The sequence below is a fragment of the Pelecanus crispus genome, chromosome 6 (genome assembly GCF_030463565.1).
Source record: "Pelecanus crispus isolate bPelCri1 chromosome 6, bPelCri1.pri, whole genome shotgun sequence".
Classification (NCBI taxonomy): domain Eukaryota; kingdom Metazoa; phylum Chordata; class Aves; order Pelecaniformes; family Pelecanidae; genus Pelecanus; species Pelecanus crispus.
Genome location: NC_134648.1, coordinates 11906497 through 11922481, shown reverse-complemented (window position 1 = coordinate 11922481; position 15985 = coordinate 11906497). Strand labels below are relative to the sequence as shown.

General features: G+C 39.3%; 1 protein-coding gene across 3 annotated transcripts in view; it reads left to right on the top strand.

Annotated features, from left to right (window-relative positions):
* MICAL2 (microtubule associated monooxygenase, calponin and LIM domain containing 2) overlaps positions 1 to 15985 on the top strand; it is a 108395-nt gene that overhangs the window by 43391 nt on the left and 49019 nt on the right. The window contains exons 20-24 of one of the 3 annotated variants that reach the window (XM_075712349.1): positions 6258 to 6365; positions 6783 to 6878; positions 8303 to 8489; positions 9551 to 9639; positions 9972 to 10071. In XM_075712349.1, the coding sequence (XP_075568464.1) occupies positions 6258 to 6365; positions 6783 to 6878; positions 8303 to 8489; positions 9551 to 9639; positions 9972 to 10071 (580 nt within the window). Of the gene's footprint in view, positions 1 to 6257; positions 6366 to 6782; positions 6879 to 8302; positions 8490 to 9550; positions 9640 to 9971; positions 10421 to 15985 lie in introns of those variants that run through there. The other 2 variants (XM_075712350.1, XM_075712351.1) reach the window with 2 other exon arrangements.

Genomic DNA, 15985 nt, shown 5'->3' with positions numbered 1-15985 from the left:
GACAGTGCAAGCCCAGCAGGTGCCTTACTGCACTAATCCCCTAATTTCCTTCAGGCTCAAAATAATTCCTTTGCCTGGATTTACCTCTTACTTTTTATGACCTAGGAGGTATAGCATGTGATGGGTTTTAAGCTAAGTAAGAGTTTCCAAAATATCGGGGCTTGTTGCTCATTTGATTTGGAGAACTATTGTGACAGTGTGAAGAGAATAAGAAAAGAAAAAAACAAAACCCAATGTGAACAACCCTTTAGAATATTGAGAACTAGGCTCTTAATCATATTGAAACTCTGAGCAATGATTTCACTGGGATTTTAAATTTTTTTCTTTCAGAACATTTGGCCTGAGCAATCATTTTTGGATGTTTTAATTCAGCTGCATTTTGTTTAAAGTGCACTCACAGCCTTTTATTAGTTTGCTCTTGTATTTAAATGGTGTAGCAATAGTTTGTTGTGACTTGATTTTACTCAGGTTGAGTTTACCTTAACTGAACATGCTCTCTCCAGAGGTAATGGCAGAATGCAGCACAGCTGAGGCAAGAAAATCTTGTTCTGTCACCAGTGCAGTAATATACCTTTATCTTGGACTTGGCAGTGCTAGGTTTATGGTTGGACTTGATGATCTTAAAGGTCTTTTCCAACCTAAGTGATTCTGTGATCTCATTTGGTAAATATTTGGCTGGTTAGGTAGGACTACATGTATTCTTTGGCAGATCTACATGCATGAACATCATGATGGCTAGTATACCGCTCCATAGCGATGTACAGGCTCAGGTCTTGTACACTGTATGCATTACTTATATCTAAATATGGTGCATTTGGTATGCCATAGTTGAGAATTTTAAATAGCAGGTCTGATAATGAACAGGCAAACTTTTACTTTCCTCCACTTTGAGGCAGATGCAGTAATAGAAAGCTGATCCAAATGAACCCCACGTGACGATGGATTACTGCAGATATTTCAATGGGAAAGGCAGTAAGTAGATTAATTAAAAAAAAAAAAAAGGTAAAAAACCCCCTTGAGTTGGCTTTCCAGGGTTGCCAGTGAGTACAAGTGACATTGTTGGTGCTGTCCTTGCTACAGGGGTAACTAAGAGGGAGTGGAGGGGTTAGACTGGGTAGTCAGCCATGGTGTCTGAGCAAGGCTGTTGCAGAGAAGGGGAGGGTGCCTGTCCTCCATGCCCACTGTTGGCACAGTAAGGGGTGATGATCGGTCACTGTGGAAACGGAAATTCAGATCAGGCTTGGGGATGGGGATAGGGGACCCTTGAATGGTAAGGAGCAGGGTGCTGGGGGAGGTTTGCAGTAGGGATGCCTTTTGGAGCAGATTATGCCAATGTGCACTTACTTTACACAAGTAAAGTGGATCCTGCTCTGGGGACAGAGCATAGACTCAGTGGACCTTTGGACCTCTGTCCAGGACCATTATTTGTGTTGGTGATGTGCTGGTGAAATGTTAATGGGATGTGCAAGACTTTTGTTCTCCATACTATTCACGTGCTGTGAGGTCAATTCAGTCCTGTGATACGCCTGTTACTTCAGCTTTACCTCTCTTTGGCAACTTAAGTTCTGTTCCTCTTCAAGTTACACAGGCCATGTTTTGGCTTACCTCTTGTTATTTCTCAAGTAAAATTTTTCCAAGCAGCAGATTTCTTACTACTGTTTTTACTGTTAGAGTATTAAAACTTCAGGGAGCGCCTGCTGCAGCCTTGATTTCATAACAAGCGATCTGTCTGTGCCCTGCCATGGTTACACCGTTGTCTCCATGTTTTATCTTTTAAGATTGCACACTTTTCAGAACATGAAAATTTTATCATACTCTGTAAAACACTGGGTAAATGTGCAGCACTATATAAATAAGATTTGATAATATATCAGGTGCACAATGTGCATTTTCAAGTACTGTGCGTGATAATTTAACAATACGTTTGGACTGCTCTGCTGTGAATATGTACCAGTAATTGCCTGTGTTTTTTTGTCTTGAGGGTGGGGTTATCGGACCCAGAATTTGTATTTCTGGTCTCTGTTCTGAGAGATAACATCTAGGTAAATCTAGACTTCAGTATGAAAAAGGGCTTCAGGATTGGTAAGCCAACAGTAGGAGCTCCCTCATGTCACTCTCAGTGTGTCTGCTTTTTCCCAGCAGAACAGAAGATAATGGAAGTCTTGAGTTTTTTAAGACTTTGTGAGGTATGACCTATAAATATCAGCACCCTCCCATCCTTTAAATAGTTAGTAGTATAATTTTAATTTCAAGTTAGCACTGAGATTGTTATCAGACATGATGATCCCTTACATCTGGTGAATTTTCATTGGAACAGTATTAGTTATGGTGGCATATTTATTGAAAATGGTGGCTAAGAAATCATACTGTCTTATTACAGAAACCTGTTACTAAGCCTCAGTTCTGAAAGGAGCACTTGAAAGGAAGGCTATGGAAGCATATTGTTTCTTTTAAAGACATACACTCATTACAACTTATTAAGAATTAACTTCTATATGACACTATATGCAAGTTGCCAGTAATAATCAAAACTACCTTCTAGCTTTAATCAGCTGTCAAAATTCACATAGCTAGAATGATGAATTAACATATATTCTATTACAGGCTGGGCTTTGGTTATTCCTGTTTTCTGTTTAAAGTTGGATTGACCTTCAGAAAATTGTGTTCATCTGAGCTTTGCATGAGTGAATCCACACAATACGTCACAAGAACTATGAAGATGTTGCAATCAGGAGGCTTTGCTGCCTGCCAAGTTTAGACCAGCTACTTCCCTTCAGGGACTCTTAATTACCAGTAGTAAGCAGGGCTTGGGTGTTTCCTACACACAGTAACTTACTACTCAAATGTTGTTTATCTCAGAGGTAAATATATGTAACAGGTGGTACAAAAATAAATACATCTCCCTCAAAGCAAAATAAGACCAGGAAAATCATTAAGGATATGAAACAACAAAGGGGAAGCATTGTATGCTTTTGGAAGCAGAGAGCATATTTCCTTTATTTTAAGAAAATACTACTGAGGATTACTTGGTGGTTGGTTGCGGTGTTATAAATAATAGCAGAGGGAGATAGAGAAGGCAGCTTTCTCTTCCCACATTAATAACCACCCTGATCAACCTGCTGAAAAGCTTAGGCAAGGTCAATTGACATGTCATTGGCAAGGTCATTGACAGGCCAATAGTCATAGTAAATCACAAAGGCTTGGGGGATTCTTAAGTGTTTTCTTGGTGTTTTGGTGGAATTCACCACATAAGGTAACTCTTTAAGATTCTTTTTCAACAAAGGATTTAAAGCCACTGGCATAAACCTGCCTGAACTGTGAGCAGTAGCCTGTTACACATTGATAGTGGCCCCAGCACTACAAATTGCATGTGTGTGTGGGACTTCACGTACACCAGTAGCCTCAAGGGTAGTAAGTGCATGAGCAAAATGTAAAACCTGTTATGTGCATACTGAGTTCCTAGGGTACCCAAGCAGCTTCAGGCAGTCAGAGATCACTGTGCTGTTGACCAAAGCTAAGCTGTGTAAGAGTTGACAGGTTCTCTAAAGACATGTGTGTAGATTTGGCATCAGACCCTCTCTCCTGCAACTGGAGTTTATTACAGTTACACGATTAAATGGGTGAGGATGTTATTGAAATCCTTGTCCATAAGCAGGGTGAGGTTTAGAGAAGACAGCACTTGGCGGTTGTGCTGTTGTTGTACGAGGGCAGAAGTCACAAGCCTTGCAGGGCAGCGATGCTCTTGTGTGCCCTGTCCCTCCCATTCTCTGCAGGTTTCTGCTGGTGGCAGGTGCTCACAGGGCTGTCCTGGTGGACTTGCGTCCTGCCCTGATGTTTCTACTTTGTGATTGAATGGCATTTGAAAAGTGCAGTACCAAGGCTGCAGCAAATTGATCTCTTGTCTACCCGCACATCCAGTTCAGTAAGGACAATCAGTAGAGATCTTCCCCCAGTAATATGTCCTTATTAAACAGTTTCTCTAAAATGAGATCTAATCAGTCCTCAAGTCCACTTGCTTCCTGCCCTCCCTGCTCGTCAGTAGCAACAATGTTTGTGTTGGTGGTTGTTGAAGAGTAGACAAGAGCAGTCAGGAATCTTTTGGTTGTTAGATTAAATTGAAACCCCATTTGCTTTTACATGGAATGTGAATTCACATTCATTACAAGAACACTTCCTTTTAATAACAATTTTAAAAATATGTATAAACGTGCAGTTTTCTTGTTTTGACCGCTTTAATGTTGGCACAGATTGCTCCAATGGGTGGAGAACAGAAATCAACCAACCTGATGAATTGCAAGGTGTAGTTCTGGCGCAAGGATACTTTTCCTGAAATTCAACTATTTGCACTTTAAGCACAGCCTTATTGTTTAACTAATTGCTCCAGCGTTTAACTAGTTCAAGGCAAACTTTCTGCTTCAACCGATTTTGAGTGCCGCCTTTTACCTAGGAGCTCATGGGTATTAAGTTGTATGTGGCCTAAAAGTTGCTCAGCATATTCAGAGGTGCAGAATTTGGGGAGGAAAATTTTGTCTTCTATGATCTTAAACAATACAAAGGAACGTAGTTTTCCTGTAGTAGCAAGTAATCTCACTTCTAGTATTGGTTTATAATTCAGTGTACCGCTTAGCACAGCACTGTGGTATGTAATTAACAGTTTACTTTGCTGCTGTTACCCCACAAGTTGTGCAGATATTTAACAATATTTGAAAGCATTTTATATTAAACAAAACCAAGCAATACAGAAATTTGTCTCTTGAATGGCCTTTGTTGTCTTAACATACATATTTTGTATCTGCCTGGATATTAAGTTAATTATGGGATAAGTCTCAAAAGATAAGGGGAACTGTAAGGGGCTGGACATGTTCCCAAGTTCCTGAACTTAAATTTTTTTATTAGCAAGAATAAATTTTTGAAAACACACCCAAAATGCATTATAGTTGCTTTTAAGCTTGATAGAAAATGCTTTAAAATTATTTTGAAGTATCGTGGATACCATCACATTTTTTTTTTCTCCTGTATTCATGGTAACTTTCTGATATTTTAAAACCTTTCTGTTAGCAAGACTTAGAGTGGTGGCAGTAGAAAAATCATTTCACTGAGAAGTAAAAGATTTAAAATTTGGACTCTGTGGGAGACAAATAGAGCTTAAGGTATGAGATCATGGATCCTCTAGGAAAAAAAATATTCTAGCTTCAGAAACAGAGTATCACCTCCCTGTGCATACCAAGATGGCTCTTGCTGCCTTTGCCACCAGAGAGGTTGCAGGATCTTATATTGACTATAAAACTAAAATTAAAATCACTACAGGAAATTTGGTTGAGGGTAGAAGATATTTCTGTAAATCTATGAAGTCTTCACAGTCTTTTTTCCAGGAACAGAGAACTAGAGTACCTACCTCCCTGCCTGCCTGCCACCCACACGCATGTGCACACGCACACAAACCTTTCTTATTTTCCAGTCCCCAGGCATATGTTTTGGCAAGGAAGCCTGGACGATGCAGTCAGTGGTGTGGCTACGGTGCGTTTGGAGCCACAGCCCTAAGGAACTGCAGTGTCCTTGCAGGCCTGTCCATTTGATCAGTTTGGTTAGAAACAGCCTAACATTCGTGGCTGCGGTAGTGTGATGAATCAGATTTAAGGAGATGTCTTCCTTTCGTGAGCACAGTTTCTCCAGTTTTCCCTGGCGTTAAGATGACTCGGTGCGGAGAGGGAGAATGGTTGCTCTGTGAGCATCAACAAAACATTTCTGTGCAGGACTTCTAGTACATTTTCATAGAATGTTTCCTGAAATGCCATGGTTTGTGGTCCATTAATGTGAAGTTTAGTCCCTACCCCTGTTCTGAAATATAACAACAAAGTCCCAAGAAATCAAAGTGAACAATAGGGGTTTTTTTTAACCTCTCAGAATGGTCCAACCCTGATAGCAAGGCAGTAGCTCCCAGCTCGGCCTTTTGCAGACATGGTAAGAGGCCTTGTGCTGTGGGAGCAGCATTTGTTCTCAGCAGCTATTTCTCCATCATCTGCAGGGAGAAGCCTGTGGGCTGCATGGAAGCCTTCTGTGGCCACCAGCTGGACCACGCTGATCATGCATGAACATGCTTGTGCTCTGCTAGACTTTGCCTCCGCTCTTTCTCCTAGCCTCTCTTTATCGTTGTTTGCATGTTTTCAAATCATTCTTGTCCTTTTCTCATTATATTCGTTTTCAAGAATGCTAAAGCTCTTCCTTCTATTCTTCATCTTCTCCCCTTTTCTGGTTAGATGACTGTAGGAAAGGTCTCACGTGCAATTGGAGCTGTGGCTGAAGTTCTTGTCAATCTGTATGTGAATGATCACAGACCCAAGCCACAGCTTCCCCCCCTTGAACTGGTAAGACTAAACCCACAAAGAAACGATAACTTGACTTAAAAGAGTGGTGTTTCCAGAATGTCATCCTGACTTACGACCCTGGTTGTGGAGCACTTTAAGCTTTATGAAAGGTCTTAGTCTAACATTTATTAAGGAATCGAGTGCATATTGGCAAAATATGCTGATGTGTGGGTGTGCTGGAAATGTTGCTCACCACGTCTTCTATTTATATTTTTATTACTTGTCTGTATGAATTAAAACTTCAGGAGGCTTTTATTAAATGCAATTACCGGTACAATTAATCAGGGTGGCTTCTAAAGAAAGTTTTGTACAGTACATGTTCATGCGGTTATTTTTAACACACAAATGCTGAATCACCGTGCCTCATTTTGAAGAGAGCTGTTTTTAAACTCTGTCACTGTTCTGTATTGAATTCAGAAGCGGTCTCTGGGCAGAGCTACAGGTTCTTGCTCCATTCCTCATTCTTCATCTCCTGCCTCCACTGTTCAGAGCTGTCAGGTATTGGGAAGCGAAGTAAGGTGTCGTGTTGTGGTGATGACACTTACTTATTAGCACTAAACTCCAATTGCTTCTGCTTCATTGTAACTATCTGACCTGTTAACATCATGTTTTTAAAAATGCATTTGTATGCTTTTCCATTTGCATGGTTTTTCATTTGGAAAGTTTCATGTAGTTCATACTCTGAAATGATCCGTCACAGCAAAATGGATTACTAAGGGCACACTTGGAATAAGATTCTCAACTTCTAAGCACAAGAGTGTGACTTGTGACAATGACAATTGTGACTTGCACTTAACATTAAAAAATTGTTCCGAGGCCTTCTTTTGCTGGCAAATTAAAGATGAGTTGCGTGGGCGTGGACTGCGTGCTGGTGTCTGTATGTGCCTGGACTCTGCCAAGCCTACGCCTCCTGTCCCCCACACGTGGTACCCCTCGTGAGGCGGCGGGGGGAGGCAGTGGGCAGGGGGCATGTTGGTGGCTGTGGCAGAGACAGGATGCTCATCTGTACCGACCTATAACTGAGCAGAATGCAATCATGCAAAGTAACATCCTCATACCTGCCTCTAATAAGAAAGGGAAGCCCAGTGGCATCTAATCCATTTATAATTTATTTCTCTGTACCTTTTGCATGTATATACAGAGTGGATGAGATTTGTGGCAATTAAAGAATGTTAGTTGCCAGCCCACATTGAACAAAAACTTTCAAAATAGTTTAAAGTTTTTAATATGGATCATATTTAAAATCCAATGAGTTAAAAACATTCTGAATGTCAATGGTAGGAATGAAATTGATTTTTAAAACAAACCAAGCCCCAGCTTGGGCTGTAGTCTCAGGAGGAACATGGCTGAGAGGGAAGCGCATCTGCAGCTGATGTAAATGGTAGTTCAGACATTGGCATCAAAGACTCAGTTTTTCTTCCTGGACCTTAAAGCACGAGCCTACATTTTCCTCTGGAGCATAGATGAACTGAGACTTCAGGGTGTCTGTTTTCTTAGCTCCAAACGCGTGTCTGTTGTTCGAGGCTGGCAAGGTCTGCCTTTGCCCTCTTCTGAGAAGTACCGATGCCCGCAGCCGTGAGATCCGAGTGCCTGAGCCAGCACCGTGTAGGGTGGTGAATGAGCATTTGGGGCTGATGCTGCTCTTGTACCTGAGTAAACACAAGATGTCGGTGAACTCCCAGAGGGAAGCTGGATGCGAGTCTAGCTGAAAACTCACCCCTTAAAGTCCTTGTGATGTCCAATTTATGAATCGCTGCATAAACCTACAGAATTGCAGCAAATGAGTAATAAAAAAGCTGACTGACGCTTATTTTAATTGTGTGTGGAGGGTGCTGTGTAAAACTTGAGCAGCTAAAGCAGCTGCCCACTTAATAGGAATTTATATCTGGGTGTAGTGCAACAGCTTTATGTGCATTTCTATTTCTATCTTTCAACAGGGATCTCTGCGAAAAGAATTTCCTCAGTCTATCGGGGGGAGTGACATTTGTTATTTCTGCAAAAAACGGGTATATGTTATGGAGCGGCTGAGTGCAGAAGGCCACTTCTTTCATAGGGAGTGCTTCAAGTGTGAAATATGTTCTACAACACTCCGTTTAGGAATTTATGCCTTTGATGTTGAAGAAGGTAATATAGGAGCTATTTAAGAATATTTTAAAATGTCTGAGTATTGATGCTTTTAATGGAACTAGGGAGAAAGACCTGGCCGAGTAGCTCGGTCAGGAGGAGGTCTGCTAAGCATGTTGTTTGCATCCGTGCTGATCTTTGAGTCCTTGTACTTGGAGTTCTAGTCTTTCAAAAGAATCCAGTTATGACAGACCTGAAGAAATCCTCAGTGGAAAATAAGTTGAGTGATCAAAATGCAGTTTGTCCAATTACAGGTCAAAGCGGGGGGGGGGGGGGAAGTGATTTTTCTCCAACAATACAGACTTATTCTTATCTCTCATTTATAACTGGCCATTAAATAACATGATCGATAAGGGTAAGCCACGTGGCAGATTTACATGGATGGGGGGTACATAGGTTATTTCTTTCAAGATGTTATGGCTCAGGAGTTGAAAGCAGTAGTACTGGCCAAGCAGCAGTGTAATTTATTCCAGTCTGCTGTAGAACGGGAGGTTCAGATCTTGGACATTCAATCCCACCTAGAGCCTGGAGATAGGGAATTATTTTTTGCCTTTTTTTTTTTTTTTTAAAGTTTAGAGGAAAATTATTAAACTTATTTGAAATTCCCTTGCCACTTCCAAATGATTTGAGTAGATTGGAGCGTTAACCTGATCTCCTTCTACAAAAGGATTAAAGACTCAAGGCCAAAGGCAGTTCTTTTGCAGTCCAGAGAATCTTCTGCAAAGACTTTTTGAACTGATTATTTGAGTTTTTGCTGCTTGATGTCTTGTGTTCGTTTGTGACTTGGTATTTATAGAATCTTGTTTTTCTGCTATTTATTAATCTTAAACCTGTGTGGTAGATAAATGACCTTGCCTTATTTAACAAATGTGCAAATCTGTGTACTGTAAAAGAAACCCTTTCAGAGTTGTGAGCTATTCAGAGTCGGTGGCAAGTTTCCCATTCCTTTTGTTGCCCAACCATTGATTATCCTGATTTCATTTTTTTATAGATGTAACAGTGGGGTTTCAGTCCATAGATGTATAGATAAAATATCATATAATTTCTTTTTCCTCTTGTAGGTAAATTTTACTGTAAACCTCATTTTACGCACTGCAAAATCAGTACTAAACACAGAAAGAGAAGAGCAACATTACAGATCCAGGGAAAGGTACGTATTGCTTATATTACTAATGCAGGAAATGTTGAGGCAGCTTTATCTGGAGCAGAGTGCAATAGTTGTGCGTGTGTGTGTGTGTAAGATGTTTTCTACCTGATATCCAGAAGTAGCAAAATCAATACTAAAATATAACCTCCTGTTTCTGCGTATTTGGGATATTTATAGTCCGGTTCTCAGTGGAAATTAGCTTTTCCTATACAAAGTGAGGTTGAACTTAAGAGCAAATGGAAATGACAATATATATAAAAACTTGAAAACAGGAACAGAAACTGGACATTCGGTTTTTAGAAATATATTTAACATTTTTTAATGCTTTGTATAAGGAGGCAACAGAAGCATGGAAGAAAGAAGAACCCAAACCCACAGAGCCCACCACAGAAAGCACTTTGTCTACTGCTAGCAGTCCAGAGGACAGGTCCCCAGGTATCCTGACTTCCTTCTTTAGGGGCACGCTAAGCTGGCCCCTTCGGGTGACAAGGGATCTGCTTGACATTCCCAGACGCCTGTCTAACTGGATGCATGGTTTTCTGCACGCTGCCAATCTTCATTTCAGGGACAATGCATATAACTATACCTACTTGTACGAACTCTTGAGCCTTGGTGTGCCATTCCTCTGTGCTCTTCTAGAGGTACTTACTCACATGTACCGGGAAGCAGAGCTATCACTTGAAAATGTGCTTGAATGGGTGAAAAAATTCTATAGGGTTTAAATTCTTCTACGTGTCTTGCTCAGTTGTGCCTTTCAGATTTTCATAATTAACAGCCTCACTATTTTCTTGAGGGTTTTTCTTTGTTTATTTGGTTTTTACTTTTCATGCAATTTAATGTGTGACTTGAATGGTGGATTCCTTCTGATATAAGTGATGTGCAATCAAAATTTTCAATATAAAATGTACTGTATGCTAGAGCATGAAGGGCAGTGTCCAGACACATTTCCAGAACACGGAGATGGATGAAGGATATTTTGTAGATCTCCCCCCCCCCCACCCCCACCATTTTATCCTGTGATCAGACCATTGGGGGGTGGTACACTTTAAAACCATTCTTCTCCCTGTTGTCCCCCCCGCTTTTTGTTTGTTTGTTTAGACCAAGAAAGAATGTGCGTTCTTTCAGATGTTTGGGGAATACTTATGACAAATGACTGGGGTTTGAAACCTGAATATGGCCCATACCTTTTTTTTTTTTTTTTCCCTCCCCTCTCCCCCCCTTGCTTTTATCTTTGCTCTGGGTTATGAGCTTTATAACTTGCATGAATATGTGGGGAAAAAAAAAAAATCATGTATTTAATTCACATCACTCCTAGTCATGCCTCTAACATTTCTTACATGTGATAGATACCCTTTGCTGATAGTGGGTATAATCTGTAATACTAATTTATTTGAAGTTTTGAAATAAATGTAAAGAGCAAATCTTAGTTGAGTGAAGGCTTGATTGAAACTGTAAGTCAAAGGAACTGGTAGTGTAGTTAAACCTGACTTATTCCTCAAGTAAAGGCTTCCTCATTAGGTGGCTGGTTGGAGGAATATCAATTTATGGAACACTCATCTGTAACTGAAATCACTGCTGTTGTGCCTTTGGGTAGGCACTGTTCCTATTGTCTTTTGGAATTTTTTAAAAATACAAGTTTAGAACAAACAACAAAAACCTCCAAATGTATTCTAAGGAGATTACTTCTTAGTTGGGTATTTCATTAATTTCAATGTAGAAAGCTGATGGCAGAAAGGTGAAATCTATAATCTGGAGCAACCATTAAGTAAATTTCTTTCAGATGTCTCTCAACAAGGTCTACCTTAATCAGAAGGTGTCAGGACAGGTTAAATAAGTCTATTTAATGGCAAGGAGACACCAACATCCCAAATTCTGATTTACTTTCAGCCTAGTCAGCCAGTGAGGTAAGCATGCTCCCTGCCTCTCAAATACTTAAATGTTTAAATTCAGAAGTTAACCAGGAAATAGGTAAATACATAAACACAGTGATATGTATAGCCTAAAATTAAAAGCATCTGTAGCATTTATTTCTAGCCAAAAGAATGTGGCTTAAATAATAGGAAATAATGTCGCATTCAGTTAGTACCAAAGTTGAGGATCACCTTGCAGTGGTCTTAAATGACTGCGCTGCCTATGGGCTGGCAGTTTTTTGATTTATTTTTTTTTTTTAATGTAACATGCAAAAAGATGATTTGAATTGTTTTGTTTCTTAGGTATTAAAAGGAAATGTGTCTTCTGTTTAAAATAAATGACAGACTGGATTTTTCTTCTAGATAGTTTGACTTTCTTTAAGCTACAAGGATAAAGCTTTTCACATTTTAGAGTGCTTATGTATTTTGGGAAAAAACTGTTAAGTATATGCACAGAACTTGAAAAAGTGCTTGAAGAAAATTGTTAAGGTATAAGGTAGCATTTGTTTGAAATAAATTGCCATTACTGCTCAAACACGTATTCAGCAAAACTTTGCTAGAATATTGACTGGACACAGCAGCAATTATAGTAACATGGTGGGCATCCGTATATATGTAAAGAAATGTATCTGTACCTATTTTATAGCGTTTAAAAAAAACTACTTTGGAATACTGTATACTTTTTAATCATTTACTAATGATAGTAATTGTTTCACCCTAAAAAGGAAAAAAGCTACAGTGCAATTTACCATGTTACTCCTGCAACACAGCAAACTGCTAAGTGGTAAAGTTTTAAAATTTGGTTTGCCATCAGTTTTGATTTCAGTTTGTCAACAGCACAGTCTTTAGGATTTTAGGACCAATTTTTCCTGCAATTTTCTCCTGCTGTTTACTACAGGAAATTTTCTGCTTTTCAGCAGAATGCGCATAATGGTAAACTTGCAGAAAATGGTGATATAGTAAGAAACTTGGAAATATCTGATGTCCAATGAATTTAAAGCAAATGAATCTTACTAGTAGAAAGTTTGAAAATCAAATAAAATTATAAAATTAAAAAGATGGTATTGGCTTTATATATATTTATATAATGGGGAATAAAATCCCTACATTCCCACAACAGCATTCAAGAACTTGCATAATGAAAACATTTTCCTGAGGAATCTGCATATTCCACTGGGAGTTTGTAGGTGATTCTGTTGGGAAGGCTTTTTATTGGTATCAATCTAATTGGTAGGTTTTTTTTTTTAATCTCTTCATCTTAATATTCTTCTAGTAAGATTCATACTTGTTTGTCCTCATTAATGAAAAAAGGCAGGTTTATTTTGGCCATTTCTTCTTTGTGCCTACGTAATATTTCTGATGCTTTCCTATATAACCAAGTTAAGTTCTGTGTTGTTTGTTTTTTTTTTTCCTGCTGTCTTCTCTGTCAATCTCCCTCATTGCTTTTAGTCCAATTCATCATTCCGGTGCTGCACCCGCTCACTGGCTGAAGCCTTTCTGCTCTCAGGTGACTTTTTCCGCTTGCCAGTTCCAAAATTGTGTGACTAACACTGTTGTTTGACAGCATTTCATTGCACATTTTTTTTAAGACTTTTGGAGCAAACTGTGTGTGTCTGGTATATTAATGGATGCGAGCTTTGGCATGATCATTTAACCTGTTGCTGAGTTCATGGTTCTAGAAAAGGTAACATCTACACTCTCTGTAGAGAATGTTTTTCTCTCTGTGTCTGTGCATGTACACTTCCTTGTGCCTTCAAGGTAAGTTAGGCAAGTACATTGTTTCTTGAAAGAACTGGTTAAAGCCTTATTTCTTTCAAAGTATTGAAGGAAAGATTTAAAATAAGGTCAGGACAAGATTAGCCAGCTGATTCTCCTGGTTAGTGTGAACACCTGTTTCCACTGAGCTCAAATACGCAATGAGCAAATTTCCACTGAGCTCAAATATGCAGTGAGCAAGCAACGTTTGAGTGCTGTGGGACTTTCTAAGCACTTCTTTCCTTTCATACTGTAAAAGGACGATATAAAAGGATTCTGCTGAAAAAGTAGCCAACGCGATACAAATTCCAGTCTTCCACCCCAAGTAATGTAGTAGGCAGGCCTAACAGCAATAGATGTGCATGCTATTTTTAGACTGTAATATCAAAAGGCCAAGTTTATATAACCAGAGTGTTTTGGTTTGAATTGTTTTGCTAACTAATTAACTAGGCCCCATTTGCCACTCTGATGAATGGATTTGTCCTGCTGCATGAGACACTGCCACTACTCCCCATGACAAATTTGTGCGATTATTTTGTACGTATTTTTTATTTAAGTTCCAGTATCAGTAAACACATGTTGATAATCTGGAAGGGGAAATGAATCCAAACAAGAACCAAGGGCTCAGTCTGACAAGCAAGCGTGCTAAGGTTTTGGTTGATATGGCCACGACCAAGCTTTCCCTGCTGAGGATCCCTTTCAAAGGGAAGAGCCTTCGGGAATTCATCTAAGCAGCAATTTTCAGGAGGGGCAAAACATCCTCTGCCACTTGCCCCATTTCACACGCCTCAGCCAGGAATGCAGAAGGGCTGGAGGGTCAGAGCCCCACACCTTATCTTGCTGACCTGTATGCTTGCATGACTGAGCAATGGTATTTATTTGTGTGGGTATCCTAAAATGTCTTGATGGCTTTGAAAGTCCCTGTGCTGTGCCCACACAGAAAGCTCTCTGTACTTTAAGTGTCACTTCCTGCACAAATGGTTAGGATGTGACTTCCTATGTATTTCAGGGCTACAGTGTTTTGTTTCAAAGCTCAGAATGCTTTGAGATGAAGGTTATGATGTAAAGGTCTGCCATTTCAAACCACTCCCATCGCTGTGTTTTTTACCCTCTGTTGCAGAGTCTTCCTGGCCAATGAGGATTCTGTCTTTCTCTTCCTAAATCTTCTGTCTTCATTTTACTTTATAATCTTAACTGAATATTTTTATTAAATAGTTTTTAACGCTGTATTTAAATTTTCACATGGAAATTCTGTATTTTGCACACAGTGAAAATTGTTTTAGCTTTATTTATGATATCTGCTGTAAACAAAAATAAATGTAGTTCTTTATAAGCCTCCTTGTTTCATCTTTTCCTTTTAAAAATGTTTCCTGAGGACAGAGAACTTAATAGTGACTTCGCACTCATTTCGCAAATTCCTCTTCTGGTGGATGCTGTTGTGTTACCTTTGTGAGGGCTGACCCAAAGGCCAGAGTGTTTCACTGTGGTGGTATAATTGCACGTGTGTCCCTTTTGAAAGGGATATACGTCGGGGTCCTTGACAAGTTATCCCATCCGCTGCAGATCAGGAGGTGCCTGGTGTTGGGATTTATCCTTTCTTGGAATGATAAATTGGTGTTGGTTGTATTGCATACACAAGTGGCACTTGTCCTCTACTCTTTGACTTCTGTTACCTTTCCTTATGTTTTTATTTTATATATTAACAAATGTCATAAAGGTCATGCTAAGTTACATGTGTTTGGGATCTTAAATCATGTACAGGAAAAGCCGGTAATAACTGTGGGTAAAGCTTTACCTTTGCTGCTGGCTCTAGAGTGCTATTTGCAAGCTCCCTGTATCTTCTGGACCCCTGGAAGCTGCAGCTAATGGTGACCTGTTATCTGTTAACAGTGGCCTTGTTTCATTTATTTATTTATTTATTTAGTCTTCCTTTTCTCTGTCATGGCTTTTTTTAATTTTCTTTTTTGTTTTTAAAGCTGGTGTTATGGTTCTCTTTAAATGGCAGGTTCTCCAAAAGAGCTTTCCTAAGTCTTCCTCCCCTTCATGTCCTTTCTTTTGCTTGCTCTGAAATTCTTAAGCTATAATCTATTCCTTTGTATTTAAAAAAAAAAAAAAAAAAAAAAATCCCAGAAAATATAGTCCCAATAATTTAATGGAAAGATTGTGTGATTTTTTTTTTTTTTAAAGTTAATTCAAACTGAGCCTCACTAGGGTTGATTGAATGACAGAAATGATTTTTTTTAAAGTGTTGCTAAAGACAACATTGCTAAAGAACAACAAATGTTATTCCCAAGGAACTATTCCTTTTTCCCTGCCAAAGAAAAAGCCACCATGTGCAGCAGAAAGTTTGCTGTCTGAGGGGGAGATGATTTGCATAATGAAAATATAGGGCAATGAATACCACTTAAGACAATACTTGGCACTTCTTTAATTGCAATGGATAAAGCAGTTTGGGTAAAACTAAATTTACTCTCTGCACAATTTACAGTTTTGCAGCAGGATCATTTCTGCCATCTTTTTGATCATTTTAGGCAGAGGCAGTGGCATGGAAACATAAGAGGTTTTTGTGTCTGCAGAAGGTGACGGTTTGTTTGGCACTGAAGCTTTGAGAGGCATCAGATGTTCGTGCCGTTCTCATAAAGTTTCACTTATTCCTGCTAAAATATCAGTACAATAGCTTGGAA